The 14771-nt window shown below is 38.0% G+C and overlaps 1 protein-coding gene across 16 annotated transcripts in view; it reads left to right on the plus strand.

Annotated features, from left to right (window-relative positions):
• The window catches only part of ATP2C1 (ATPase secretory pathway Ca2+ transporting 1), a 52731-nt gene that overhangs the window by 24016 nt on the left and 13944 nt on the right, over nucleotides 1–14771 (plus strand). For 12 of the 16 annotated variants that reach the window (XM_049816302.1, XM_049816300.1, XM_049816303.1 and 9 more), the window contains 10 exons: nucleotides 2059–2214; nucleotides 5417–5485; nucleotides 7314–7389; nucleotides 7864–7930; nucleotides 9064–9188; nucleotides 10472–10569; nucleotides 11275–11304; nucleotides 12123–12218; nucleotides 12329–12418; nucleotides 13870–13974. In XM_049816302.1, the coding sequence (XP_049672259.1) occupies nucleotides 2059–2214; nucleotides 5417–5485; nucleotides 7314–7389; nucleotides 7864–7930; nucleotides 9064–9188; nucleotides 10472–10569; nucleotides 11275–11304; nucleotides 12123–12218; nucleotides 12329–12418; nucleotides 13870–13974 (912 nt within the window). The remainder of the gene's footprint in view (nucleotides 1–2058; nucleotides 2215–5416; nucleotides 5486–7313; nucleotides 7390–7863; nucleotides 7931–9063; nucleotides 9189–10471; nucleotides 10570–11274; nucleotides 11305–12122; nucleotides 12219–12328; nucleotides 12419–13869; nucleotides 13975–14771) is intronic. The other 4 variants (XM_049816308.1, XM_049816306.1, XM_049816299.1 and 1 more) reach the window with 4 other exon arrangements.

The raw sequence follows: 14771 nt of genomic DNA on the forward strand, positions 1-14771 counted from the left end.
ACTGATACGAAACTGCTGTTGCAGCAGTGTCTTCTTTCTTGCTCATAAGCTTATAGTAGGCTGTGATAGCAGCATGCTTGAATGTCTTATAAAAGAAAGCAGAAATGGAATTGGAAGTTTCTCAGCTGTCTGTAGCCCTACACCAGATGAAAATTTGTGCCATCCTTATCTCAACTACTCTTGCAGATCATTTGATAATAAGAGCATGTCATCTTAGTTTCATCTTGTCTTTACTGGGCATTGTTATGGGGTGGTGGGTTTTAAAAAAAAATTATATGTGATCATCTTTTCAGAGAAAGAACTAGATCTCTTTTGCATATTCTGATTGATGCTGTCCTAGAAAATTGTAGAAATGGTAATTAGGCACTGTTTACTTTCTGAAGCCTTTCATATATGTGAGAAGAAGTTTCTTCACTGGTCTAATCTTGCAGGGGCAATCTTGTTTTCCAGAATGTATTTGCAGAGCTTTTCTGGACTGATTTCTCTATATGTTAATGAGTAGTCCATCAAGTGTTATGGTAGTCTTCTCTAAAGCCAGAATATTACATCAAGAACTAACATACCTGTAACAGTGTAGACTTTAAACACAGTTCCTTTTGGTAGTGATGATAAATGTTTCAGAGCTCATGGCTAAATCTCAACAGTAGCAAAGCGGCATCTTCATCCTGTTTCAGCTTGGAGTTTGAGGAATACATCACAAATACAAAATATAGTTCTATAGTATAGAACTTTCTGGAGCTAATCATTCTTTATGGCTTTGATTGAAAGATTCATTGCAGGTTTTGGCAAGTATCCCTTTTCCTTTATTTATATAGCATCCATGTTTTAAAAGTGGGTACTGCACTGGTAACTATTTGAGAGCATAGCAGGAGTTAGAGTGATTTGACTGATGAGAAAGCACTTTAGTAAAGGTGCTATCCTCTTTTAACATTGACTGAATTAGTTTTGATCTAGCAGCCTGTGTTCATTTTGTTGTCCAGCTAGAATTGGAGTGCATCAGAATTATCATACCACTTTAAAAAACCAAACCAAAACACTGAAAAATTCTCAGCTCAAACTCAGAGTGATCTGCTATAGTGTGGTGGTGCAGAGTGTAATGTAACTGATTCTTGGTTACTCCTTTTAAGTGATATCATTTCAAAGAGTTTTGGCAATTGAGTTTTGTTATGCATCCTTTAACACTGTTTTTCTTGAGAAGATTATCTTGAAATTTAGTGATATGGTCACTAGTAGTGACCATATATATACTTTATAATAATGTAAAATTATTTTACTTAAATTTTGTGAGCAGAATTTTATAATTTAGGCTTTGGCTCTGTTCAAGACCCATTAAAGTCTTCATACATTAAGATGTATGAAGTGATGTCAGCTGGGGAAAGACATTTCTCTTTATTTTATATGTTGATAAGTTATTTTTTGTTTTAGATTATATGTATAGAACACACATTTTATTTTCTTCAGCTGGTTAATAGAGAATCATGAATTTTTAGCTTTTTCTTCTCTAACTGCCCCCACGTGCTTCCAACAAACTATAAAAATAAAACCTAAACCAAAAAAAGCAGTTTCTGTTCCTATAGTCTATGTGGCTGTTGCCTGAATAGCATTTTTCCTATAGAGAATTTGTGAATAAAAAACACTGTATGAAATATGCTTCTTGTTAGTGAGTTCTTAATGGACCATGATAGGAGGAAGCGGACAGAAAAAGAGTTGAGAGGATAGTATGTATGTGCACTTGTATTCCCAGTTAATTATTCTGTTTGGTGACAGAATGCATCACAGATGCAATCTCTTGAATGTTTTATAGAAAAAACAAACATGAACATAAAATTATGAGTAAACTTTGACTCTTCAAAGTGTGAGCTTGTTGCATTGCTGCAGTATTCTGTAGGAGTGCTTGTTGCTTTGTTGATCCTTAAAATATGGTTGATACTGACATGGCTTCTTAACCATATGAATAAATTGGATATATTTTTAATGGTCAAAATTGGGAAACTTATATTAACACTTCCAACTACTTAGAAAAGATTGCCATGCTTTCTATCTATTTTGTTTTCAAAGGCTGTGGACCTTTCTATCGATGAATCCAGTCTTACGGGTGAGACAGCTCCTTGCTCAAAATCTACAGCTCCTCAGCCAGCAGCAACCAATGGAGACCTTACTTCTAGGAGCAATATTGCTTTCATGGGAACACTGGTCAGATGTGGAAAAGCAAAGGTACAAGGGGAGGGCAGGGACGGGTGACGTTATAGTGGGTGTCTGCTACAGGCCACCCAAACAGGAAGACTGAGCGGATGAGGCCCTCATACAGACAGATAGGAGCAAGCCCCATGTTCACAAGCCCTGGCCCTCATGGGTGACCTCAACCACCCCAGTCTGTTGGAGGGACAACACAGCAGAGCATAAGCAATCCAGGAGGTTCCTGGAATGCATTGATGACAACTTCCTTCTCTAAGTAATAGAGGAGCCAACGAGGAGAGGTGCTATGCTGGACCTTGTTCTCACCAACACGATGGGGCTGGTGGGAAATATGGAGCTCAAGGGCAGCCTTGGCTGCAGTGACCATGAAATGGTGGAGCTCAAGATCCTTAGGGCAGTGAGGAGGGCGCACAGCAAGCTTGCTACCCTGGACTTCAAGAGAGCAGATTTTGGCCTCTTCAGTCATCTGCTTGGTAGAGTACCATGGGATGAAGAGGGGCCCAAGAAAGCTAGTTAATATTCAAGGGTCACCTCCTCCAAGCTCAGGAGCAATGCATCCCAACAAAGAGGAAGTCAGGCAAAAACACCAGGAGGCCTGTGTGGATGAACAAGGGCTTCTGGACAAACTCAAACACGAAAAGGAAGCCTACAGAGGGTGGAAGCAAGGACAGGTAGCCTGGGAGGAATACAGAGAAATTTCTGAGGAGCCAGGGATCAGGTTAGGAAAGCAAAAGCTCCAATAGAATTAAATCTGGCCAGGGATGTCAAGGGTAATGAGAAAAGCTTCTATAGGTATGTTGGTGATAAAAATGGGAAAATGTGGGCCCTCTCTGGACAGAAACAGGAGACCTGGTTACCTGGGACGTGGGCAAGGCTGAGGTACTCAGTGACTTTTTTTGCCTCAGTCTTCACTGGCAAGTGCTCCAGCCACATCACTGAAGATGCAGAAGGCAGAGACTGGGAGAATGAAGAACTGTCCACTGTAGGAGAAGTTCATGTTTGAGACCATCTAAGGAACCTGAATGTGCACAAGTCCATGCGACCTGATAAGATGCATCCATGGGTCCTGAGGGAACTGGCGGTTGAAGTGGCTAAGCCACTGTCCATCATATTTGAGAAGTCCTGCCAGTCTGGGGAAATTCCTGCTGACTAAAAAAGGGGAAACGTAACCCCCATTTTTAAAAAGGGAAAAAAGGAAGACCCAGGGAACTACAGGCCAGTCAGTCTCACCTCTGTGCCTGGCAAGATCATGGAGCAGATCTTCCTGGAAACTATGCTAGGGCACATGGAAAATAAGGAGGTGATTGGTGACAGCCAACATGGCTTCACTAAGGGCAAATTGTGCCTGACAAATTTGGTGGCCTTCTACAACAGGGTTACAGCATTGGTGGATAACGGAAGAGCAACAGACATCATGTACCTGGAGTTGTGCAAAGCATTTGACACTGTCCTGCATGACATCCTCGTCTCTAAAATGCAGAGACATGGGTTTGATGGGTGGATCACTTGATGGATAAGGAATTGGCTGGATGGTTGCACTCAAAGAGTTGCAGTCAACAGTTTGATGTCCAAGTGGAGACCAATGATGAGTGGTGTTCCTCAGGGGTCGGTATTGGGACCAGTGCTGTTTAACATCTTTTTCAGGGACATGGACAGTGGGATTGAGTGCACCCTCAGCCAGTTTGCTGACAACACCAAGTTGTGTGGTGTGGTTGATATGCTGGAGGGAAGGGATGCCATCCAGAGGGACCTTGACAGGCTTGAGAGGTGGGCCCATGCAGACCTCATGAAGTTGAACAAGGCCAAGTGCAAGGTCCTGCACGTGGGTCAGGGCAATCCCAAACATGGATACAGGCTGGGTGATGAGTGGATTGAGAGCAGTCCTGCAGAGAAGGACTTGGGGGTATCAATGGATGAGAAACTGAATATAAGCCAACAGTGTGCACTCACAGCTCAGAAAGCCAATTGTATCCTAGGCTGCATCAAAAGAAGTGTGGCTAGCAGGTCAAGGGAGGTGATTCTCCCCCTCTACTCAGCTCTTGTGAGACCCCACCTGGTCTGGTTCAGCTCTGGGGCCCCCAGCATAAGACAGACATGGATCTGCCTGAGGGGGTCCAGAAGAGGGCTATGAAGATGATCAAGTAGCTGGAGCACCTCCCCTGTGAGGTCTGGCTGAGAGAATTGAGGTTGTTCAGCCTGCAGAAGAGAAGGCTCTGGGGAGACCCTATAGCAGCCTTCCAGTACTTAAAGGGGGCCTACAGGAAAGATGAGGAGGGACTCTTTATCAGGGAGTGTAGTGATAGCACAAGGGGTAATGGCTTTAAACTGGAAGAGGGTACATTTACATTAGGTATTAGGAAGAAGTTCTTTACTGTGAGTGTGGTAGGACACTGGAACAGGTTGCCCAGAGAAGCTGTGGATGCCCTATCTGTGGAAGTGTTCAAGCCCAGGTTGGATGGGGCTTTGAGCAACCTGGTCTAGTGGAAGGTGTCCATGCCCATGGCAGGGGTGTTGGAATGAGATGATCTTTAAGGTCCCTTCCAACCCAAACCATCCTTATTATTGATAGGGAAAAATATTTTCCATGTTTCAACTATTTGAAGGCAGTTCTTATTTTTAAAGTTCACCTATCAATTCAGAAATGTACTTTAATGACTACATACTTTTTGAGTTTTCTGAAACAATAGAAATGGAATAGAAACAGAAATTTTTACTGGAAATATGGAAGACCTTACTGTGATACACTGCAGAGCTTTTCTTATTGGTGCTTTTTCAGACACTGGTTTAAAAAGAAACTAATCTAGGGCCAGGAGAGCTCAAATTTATAGGGAGCAGATGATGTGAAACTCTTCTGTCTAGGATGTGGTATTTTGTTTCTAGAACTACCTTCACGTTTGAAAACCTGTAACTGAAAATACAGTTGTGGCTGGTGTTAGATAGGTGTTGTGTTTACCCTATTTGAGTTTTGTTACTGGTAGTTCCTAAATACTTCAGCGGTGCACAGAATAGCAATTTGTTTCAAAGAGGCAAAATGTTTTTTACCAAAAATATTCCCTACTTGTGCCAAAAATTAATTTTATAAGCAAAGCTAACAAAATTGTAGCAGGCTGAATGGTGTTTGCCCAGTATTTGAGTCAAAGCTGTCAAGAGCAACCACTAACATTAAAATTAAACTTCAGATTTGAATTGGCTTTATTTTTTTTGTTGTTTTTTTTTTTAGGGGATAGTTATTGGAACAGGAGAAAACTCTGAATTTGGGGAGGTTTTCAAAATGATGCAAGCAGAAGAGGTAAGAGTGAATGTTTAGAAGCAAAAACTCTGAATTTGGGGAGGTTTTCAAAATGATGCAAGCAGAAGAGGTAAGAGTGAATGTTTAGAAGCAAAGACGTTTTGTAAGTGTATATTTCATTCATTAAAACTTTGAATTTATTCCATAAGACCTTAGTTAAACTTAATTACATTGTTCTTAATATTTTTCTTCAGTGAAAGAAATCTTAGCTCTTGAACAGAAAAGTAGTAATTGAATTCAGTGCAACAAAATATCCATAGCTGACCTGAAAATATTAACTGCAAAAGTAATATTCTACACCTGTTCAGTGGAACAAATATCATTGCAATTTGTGGAAGTGTATTTTTTTTCAAGTGGAACTAAGGTTGCACAAAAGGGGTTTGTATCACAGATTTGTGTGCTGCAGGCACTGGACAATGTTTTTCTTTGATTAGCAGTGTACTTTGGGGTTATGCATGTGTCTCCTGCTGCTTCATGGTCTCCACCTTATCCTTCTATAAGCTCCCTTATATATCAAACTCCCACAGTGATTTTTCTTTATTGCAGTACACTGATCCACATGGAAATTCAGACTCTTGAGTGTTTTGTGTATCTAGGGCCTTCTAGCTTCCTCTCTGGCTGCCTGACCAATGTAGGACCATAAGGAGACAGTGTATCGCTAGCTGTCAGGACATGATCAGGCATAGTATAGGCAGCACTTTTTTTCTAGGTTCTTATATTTCTGAAATGTGCCAAACCAGAGTAACTAAGAGCATTAAATGCTGTAGTCAGGAGTGTATCACCGACCTCATGTTGTTAGCTGCAGTGGCTTACTTTACACCTTTCAAGGGAATACTGCTGTCCAGTCACCAAAGTGGAATCCACTTGAATATATGTGAGGAAGATATGATCATCTGTTCAACAGTATTAAGTTTGTATTGTAGCAAGTGTAATTATTAATGAAAAAAAAAAGAAAAAGAAAACTGAGTATTCTACACCAACAACATTCCGAAATATCAGAGTATTGTAGAGTTATTTTTGATGTTTATATTACAGTAAACTCAATTAACAGTAAATTTTGACTGTAAGAGTGAATCAAACTTGATACCAGCTTTCTCATATAGAGTGTATGCACTTTTTTCATAACTTGTTGAACAAAGATGATGTTACAGTGACCCTGTCGTCCTTTTTTTTTTGCCATGTGTTCTATACTGTAGTCCATATATTACTATTAAAAAACCCAAACTTACTGGCATCCAAGGTAAAAATCCACTTTCCTGTTGTTTTAAATTAAAATTTTTGCTTTGTGTCCCCACCTCCTTTCTATGCTTTTTTTTTTTGCACTAGATTGTCTTAAGTATTTTCATAGTTTTCTGTTTGTCTAAATTTGAATTTTCTACAGATGATTAACAAATTCCTTTTGAGATATAATTGGCCTTCCAGGGCTCTGATGCCTCTATCTTGAAAAGTCAGTTTTATTCTTGCTATCAAGAACTTCTTGGTCTTAGAAGAAGTGCAGTGGCTTTTAGTCAGCATGATTTTTGATTTTGTTTTTTTTTAATGAAATCTTTGATATGACTTTTTGTATTACGTTTGATGTAGACATCACAAAGCTCCCAAAAAAATATTTCTAATAATTTTTTCATTTCATTGAAGTGTTCTTGAATGCTACACAAGAATGGAAGAGAGTAGTCTGTTTTCACAAAGTAAACATATGGAAAGATAGGTTATAACTGCATCTTATTGACTGACAGTGTCTTGAAATTTGTGTATCTGAAGTAATATGTGATAACAGTTCATGCTTTCAAACCTGTGCTTGTTAACTGCTGCATGTTTACCATTCATCAAGGCTCCAAAGACACCTCTGCAGAAGAGCATGGATCTCTTGGGAAAACAACTTTCCTTGTATTCCTTTGGTATAATAGGTAATAGAAATTATGTAAAAGAATTGCAAATTATTATGTAACTGCAACTAACATGTAGGCTTGGGAGAATGGAAGGCTTGATCTCTTTTTTTTAAATATTTTGGCTCACTTTATTGGTCACTTTGATTTCATGCCACTAATCATCTGAAGATTACTAATGTGACATATTTTTCTGACTTACTTTTTGTCCTTTAAATGCATCCTTTTAAACTGCAATGTGTCTTGTATTCTGATTCAAGCTATACCTAAGTGAGTACCTCACTGTTGGTATGATTGGCCAACTTGACTGGAAGAAACTTTCTTCACCTTTGCCATACTAATGGAATCATGCCTTGACAGTGAAAGAAATAATAGATTTTTATTGGTAGCACAATTATAAGCTTGGTTTTGGCTATTTGAGCTCTTTTTCTTGTCCCCATGAGGCTACAGTACATGTTGGTTTTATATTTATCCTGACAACTGTTTTCTTTATAGGAGTTATTATGCTGGTTGGGTGGTTGCAAGGAAAGCATATCCTTGATATGTTCACAATTGGTGTGAGGTAAGACTTGTTTTTAAATAGTGTAGATTGGGCATTACAGCAAATGTCTGAAAGCTAGTGATGCATGTTGTAATATGCTTGCACACAGACTCTGCTTTTAAGTTAACATAAGTAATTAAAAATGAAAATAGACTTTGTACTGTAAAAAGTAAATTCATACTCATTTTTAATGGTACAGTATGTTCTTGTGAGTCTCTTCAACTGTGCATTTGTATGGTGATTTCTGAGTGTCTTGTGGAACATCTGCAAACAGGCAGATGTTGTACAGTTTGAATTTCTGTCACTGAGTAAATAAAGTAAATGTAGTTTTATAAGTGGCATTAGGCAAAACTAAGTTACTACAAGCCTTATGTCATGTAGTTCATTAGTTCATTTTCTAACATATTACGGAAACTTAATCCCAGGGTGTTTTCTGCTGAGAATAAAACTGAATTTAGATGATCTAGTTCTGTGCTCTTAGAGAAGTTGCTGAGTTGCTAATTACATGGACAGTGCATAAGGCAGAAGTGTTTCTTTAAATGACAGGATCAAACTCTGGAGATTTACCCTTCTGGGGAGGTGGGGGGGTAGGGGGGGAGCACCAGGAACTGCATCTTTGAGCATTGTGTAATGACTTATTGTGATCTTGTTTATACTGTTACAAGGGGTTTTATTTGTTTGGTTTTTTAAATGACCTTCTGTGGCATTCCTGCACTGAGCTTGCTGCCACATCATGATCTGGAAGTAACAGCTGTGGATCAGTGGTCACTTGAAGTGGTGGCATTTCCCAGTTCTGTTTAGTGCTGACTACACTTGTTCTTCACAATCTGGGCTGCTTTGCACGGTCCTAATCAGTGTTTTGTGTAGGCAAAACAGATGTACAACTGATTTCTCCCTCCTCCCAACTTTTCTTCATACTTTTGCATAAGTAATGAGTATAAATGTCTAAGTTACTGCATTTTGTTACTGTCTTAGAGTGTGTATCTTATAATGAATGGTATACAACTCGATTAACATGGCAGCTGCTTCCTTTCACTTTTAATGTCAGTGAACAGGCAGCTACAGAAACAATGTTCTGAAGTGTAAATGTATCATTACTATGTATTTATGTATGACGTTCTAAGGCAAGATTTGTATATTTGCCTTCATTACAGTCTGGCTGTAGCTGCAATTCCTGAAGGACTCCCAATTGTGGTAACAGTGACATTGGCCCTTGGTGTGATGAGAATGGTGAAGAAACGGGCTATTGTAAAAAAACTGCCTATCGTTGAAACTTTAGGTACGACTAGACTAACTTACAGATAGTATTTTGATACAGATGTTAGGAAATCAACACAAATATTGATGACTAATGGTTAAAATAAAGCAGGTATTCTTATTTTGCTAGCAATGTGGTGGTATCTTTAAAACATAATTGAATGCATTTTACACAGTTAGAATTCAGGTATATGTTTTTGTGGGCCCTCGAACTACTTTTATTGCAGTTTTGAAAAACAAAACACCCCAGTCTCTCAGTTAATAGCATGCCACACTAGCAGTACTCTAAACTGTGTGAGTGACTGTATGTATGGAGTACTCTTTATACTTGTTTGCTTTGAGGTGTTCTTGTTAAATAAGACTTGTAAAATGTTTTTTAAACTAAATTTTGGTGTAAATTTAGGAATGATATTGACAGTTGGAAAAAAAATCCAAATTTGAATATTAGAAAAGGCTTTGTAATCATAATGTAGCATCAGGATGTTATGTTGGTCATATTAAAATAATTTAAAAACATTAAAGCTTAAAAATATTCTGTATGCAGTTTCAGTCACGAAACATGTAAAGCACAGGACATGGAAAAGAAAAAGAAATACTAAGTTAAATAATTCCACTGCGTTTGAATTTCTTTTTGCATTTGAAGATTGGACATACTTTTTCTAATGCCGTTAGCAGAGTTTCATTAGTGTTGCAAGGTTTTTTGTTGCTTTTGCAATTCCTGCTATTGTGTCCAAAAATGTCAAGATACTGCAACACTCTTAGAAAATACAGTTTTCCTGAGTTAAAAAGGCATATGTAAATTTCACATTTCTGTAATCTTTTAAATCTTATTAAAATTTGCAGGTTTAGTAGTAGGTCACACTTGTGTCACAAAAGTGTTGTGGCTAGTGTTAGGTGTTGCACTTTCTGATAAAGATGACTACTGTAAAGCAGGCTTTTAGCTTTCCTCCTTACCAGGAGTTGCAACTGAGATTTCAGTAACGTAGTTTGAGATACAGTGGAATAAAATGAAGGAGAGGTAGTGAATGGAAGTATTTCAGGCGAGGTGTGAATTTGGGATTTTAATTGGGGTTTTTTGATTTATTGGACAAACTTGCGGAGAACCTTGTAGAGCTGTTCATTAATAGCTGAAAATTGGTTGTCTTTGTTAAATCTCATTTTGGTTTTTGTTTTTTTTTTGTTTTTTTTTTTTTTTTTTTCACAAAGACAGCTGCAGTATTTCTGGAAGTTTGCTTGTCTTGAATACTCTTTAGTTACATTGTTCTAAACAAGCATTGACTTATAAATGTTAATTGGTTATTTCAGGTTGTTGCAATGTAATCTGTTCAGATAAAACTGGAACTCTGACAAAGAATGAAATGACTGTTACTCATATTTTTACTTCAGATGGGCAGCATGCTGAGGTATGTTATATAGTGAGACTCTGTTACACTTTAATTTTCCTTTTTACTTTGTTGTGTGTATTAGCTGAAACGTGCCTGAGTATGCTGCAGGTAAAGCATCAGTTAAGAAAGCGTAAATTTGTTGGACCAAACTCCTGTTCCTCAACTTCCAGTTAATTCTGTTCTTCAGTTCATTTAGTATTGTAGCCTTTGAGCTGTGTTATCCAACACTTCTCTGGTTACAGAAGAATTTTTTGTATGCTAAGTTCTTGGTGGCCGTAAGTCACAATAAAAGACAGATGCTGAGATACAGTACAAAGACAAGTTGAGAGACTGTGTTTTTCTTCAGTAGACAAAGTTGAGGCCATTTTGCTGTTGCAGGTGCACAAAAATAAAATTTGCATGTTACAAACATTTCAAATAGGGATATCCAGCTTTTGGCTAAAAGACAATTTATTGTGTCAACCCTTCACACTGAGTATGTGCTGTCATTCTTGCTTTTTCATAATGGATGGAGTTGGAAGTAGGAGCAGGACATGAAACAGTGGTTGTTGAGATTGGGGACTAGCTGCAAAGACTGAAGTAAGTGCACAAAAGAGAAGCAAAAGCAGCAGGAATGGAAAAGCAGAAAGGTGTGGAACTAGATGTGATTTCATGGGAGTGTTTTAAACAAGTTCTTAAATTCTCAAACTCTTCTTGATCAGGGTTTTTTTTCCCCCATTACAGTTAACAGAGAGGGTCTTCTCATTGACTTTTGTAAGCATAAATACTGGCATTTTTTCTTACTCTTTCCTGTTATTTACCTATGTTTTCTTACATATATGGGTATTTACTTTTCTATTCTTGGAATTCTATAGAAATACTGTAATTGTGTTTTCTTTACTACTAGCACAATTTGTTTACATCTGGTTTAAATCAGCTCCTTTTTCCTAATTGAAAGAGAACTTGAAAGGGCTGTAAAATGTATTAGCTGTTAATGCTGTAGACATGAAGACTTTTAGGATCATAGTGGGATGCCTGGGTTTTATGCACTAAAAATACAATTTTACTGTTTTTAACACCTCTCTAAAGTCTTACCTTGAGAGAGATTGTTCAGCTATGATATGGTTGGTTTATTTTTTTCTTCTTACTGGATGAAAGTAGGACTCTGCTCTCTACTTCTATTCCCTTGCAGGGCAGGGGGTATGCATTATTAACCAGGAAAAAGACAAATAGGAGGAAAAAAAAGTTAGAAAGCAAAAAAGAAAAAAAGAAATCATGCCTAATACTGTAAAGAAACAACATACACTGCATTTATTCTAAGGAAGAAAATTGCTGCTTCTTTTTTTTTTTTTTTAAATAGTCTCTAGTATGTTTCATTGAACTCACTTGCCCTCAGGAGCTTTTATTCCTTAATCTAGTACCTGCTACATTACGAGTTGAGTGGGAGAATCCATTCACACTGAGTAAAATCAGTCATTATGAATGGCCTTTTTAAAATTTTCTGTAGTTCATAGTAAAAAGCTGACATTAGAAAATTTTATGAACCTGGTGAACATTACATTGCATACTGCCTTTGGCTGTTTGTCTTGCAGGTTACTGGAGTAGGGTATAACAGGTTTGGAGAAGTAATGCTCGATGGTGAAATTATTCATGGTTTTAACAACCCATCCATTAGCAAAATTGTTGAGGTAAGATCTTAGCACAAAGATGTGAGTTTTGGTTGATGACATAGTGTAAGAGCTTTGTATGGCACTTACTTTGTGTTCTGTTTTCTCCCCTCTTCTTCCTCATCTTTTAGGCTGGTTGTGTGTGCAATGATGCTTTAATTAGAAACAACACGTTAATGGGGAAGCCTACAGAAGGGGCTTTAATTGCGCTTGCTATGAAGGTGTGTATGTGATGGTGCTTTTTGGTTTCATGGCAGGTGGGAAGTGTGTAGAAATGAGTTGTGGGTTTGGGTTTTTTTCCCCTCATTTTCTTCTCCTTTGGGTTTCCTAGACTTGTTATCAGCTGCTCGTTTATGTTTCTTATCTGTTGGAAATCTTTGGGCATTCTGAAAGATGAGAGAAAATTATTTAGAATGGAAGTAAAATTTTTATTTTCATCTTTCTGCACTTAGTACTGTCCTTTTACCTGCCACAAGCTATTTATCTGTTCAATGTTGATTGTGCTGTCTCTTTCCCAGTTCTCATCAGAAGCAGTAAGAACTTAACTGATGTATTGGTGACTGCAGCATTTATAGTGCCCTTTAAGTGCAGGGCATAGGTAGTTTGAGTTGTGGACACTGTGACTAAATGTTTTGGGCTTTTTTTAGAGTGCTCTAACACACCAATTACAGCTACTGAGAAATGTGGCAAGGCATCTTAGTGCTTGATGTTTTTCTGTGATGGTGAATAAACTTAACACTGAAAGATTAATGTGTTACAGTCTTTCTCTCCCTGTGTAACTGAGGCCTGAGATAGATATATCTTCTTGCTGAGACTCATTCCAAGTCCCCAGTCTTTAACTGGAAAGGACCAGGGTGATGTTATGTTGGCAAGAAGCCATAGAAACTGAGAAGAACAAGAGTCTTTCACATCTGTTGCTGGAAAGGGAGGCAGTGAACTAGTTGTGAAGCTTTAAGTACTAAAAATGGCTTATGGGAGGCTGCTGCTTCTGCATCTTCTTTAATCGGCACTTTCTCTTGGACTGGGTTAAGGCTAGAGCATGGAATGCAGCGAGTTGTGTCAGGTGGGGAGGGAACAGTACTTGAAATTAAATGCATTTTGTCTGGAGTCTTCATGGTTAGTTTCAGATTAAATGTTTGGGTGATCCTGATCACTAAAAAAAGGTTATTTCAGATTGGATTATTCAAACATAAAATCAATGACGTGCCTTCTCCAGACTTTGCCACAGTTTTGTGTTACAATTTTGTAGGCCCTCCTGGCAGAGAAATTACACAGAAGGTACAAAAAAAAGACCAAAACAAAAACATTGGGGTGATGGACTTTTGTCAAACCAAGAGCTACATTACTAGCCATTGCAAGATGTGTTTGTGGATGGTCATAATCTACGAAGTATTTTAAGATCCTTGGATCAAAGATAGTATATAGTGTTAAATGGTCTGACTTATGCTGAAGCCTGAAATGAGCTTTTAAGTTCTTTCACTGCTGGTTTGTCAGAAGTTCATCTAAACTGGAACAGTGTGCTCAAAAGCAAATGTGGAGATGAAACTGTTTTGGTTTTTTTATTAAACTAAGTAATGGTTGTTAACTAATGAGTCTCAACAAGTCAACAAATTGCGTAGCTGTTTGAAAGGAAAAGGACCTGACATTGTAGTGGTACTTCTGTTTTATACAGATGGGTTTAGATGGACTTCAGGAAGACTACGTAAGGAAGGCTGAATATCCCTTCAGCTCAGAACAAAAATGGATGGCTGTTAAATGTGTCCACAGAACGCAGCAGGTGAACTTCAATCACTGTTTTACTTGTGCACTGGCTCTGTAGAACGGTTATCTACCTTGTTTAATATCCTGATTTTCCACTTCAGAAGTTATGGCAGGCTGGTAGTGTAGTGCACAGTCCTGGGAATATGGTTTGATAATAGGCACAGTTTTAGTTTCAAGCTCTGGAGTAGAGATTAAGAATCACAAGAAATTCTTTCCATAGAAGGCATATGGGGAAATTATTTTAAGTCTTTTGATATCTGAGGCTTTGAATGTATCCCTGGCTGGTTTTGCTTCCTTCTCGTCCCTTCTCAAACATCTAAAGCAATTCTGCCAATCTTCTGTTTCAGTGCTACATAGTTACATAATAAATTAAGAGCAAGAAGATGCATTGATGTTCAATAGTAAAATTTATTTTGTTTGAAAACACAAGTTTTCTGGTTTTGATGCAGACAGCACGTTCACCACTGTTGACCGATTTTATTGATGTCAGCAGTGTCCTGGATTATCAATACAAACCATTCTTTTAACCTCATTTTCTATCTTCTGGTGCTTTCACGTTCATATTTAATTTGGACCAATCTGAATGTTTTTGTTATAAATATGGACGTAGTCACTGCCAGTCTGATAACTGGAGCCTTTTAGGTAATATATGCAACAACAGACCTCATCTTGGATTTATGGAAAATATCCTAGTACTTCTGACCAAAAAAAGGCTTGCTGACAGTGTTGAAGTATCAGAGTAAAACCTTTGCTTTGGAAACATCCTTTTATCTATACGGATAATATGGTTGTGCTATGCTTGTCTGTATAAAG

The sequence above is a fragment of the Accipiter gentilis genome, chromosome 14, assembly GCF_929443795.1.
Source record: "Accipiter gentilis chromosome 14, bAccGen1.1, whole genome shotgun sequence".
In the NCBI taxonomy this organism is placed as follows: domain Eukaryota; kingdom Metazoa; phylum Chordata; class Aves; order Accipitriformes; family Accipitridae; genus Astur; species Astur gentilis.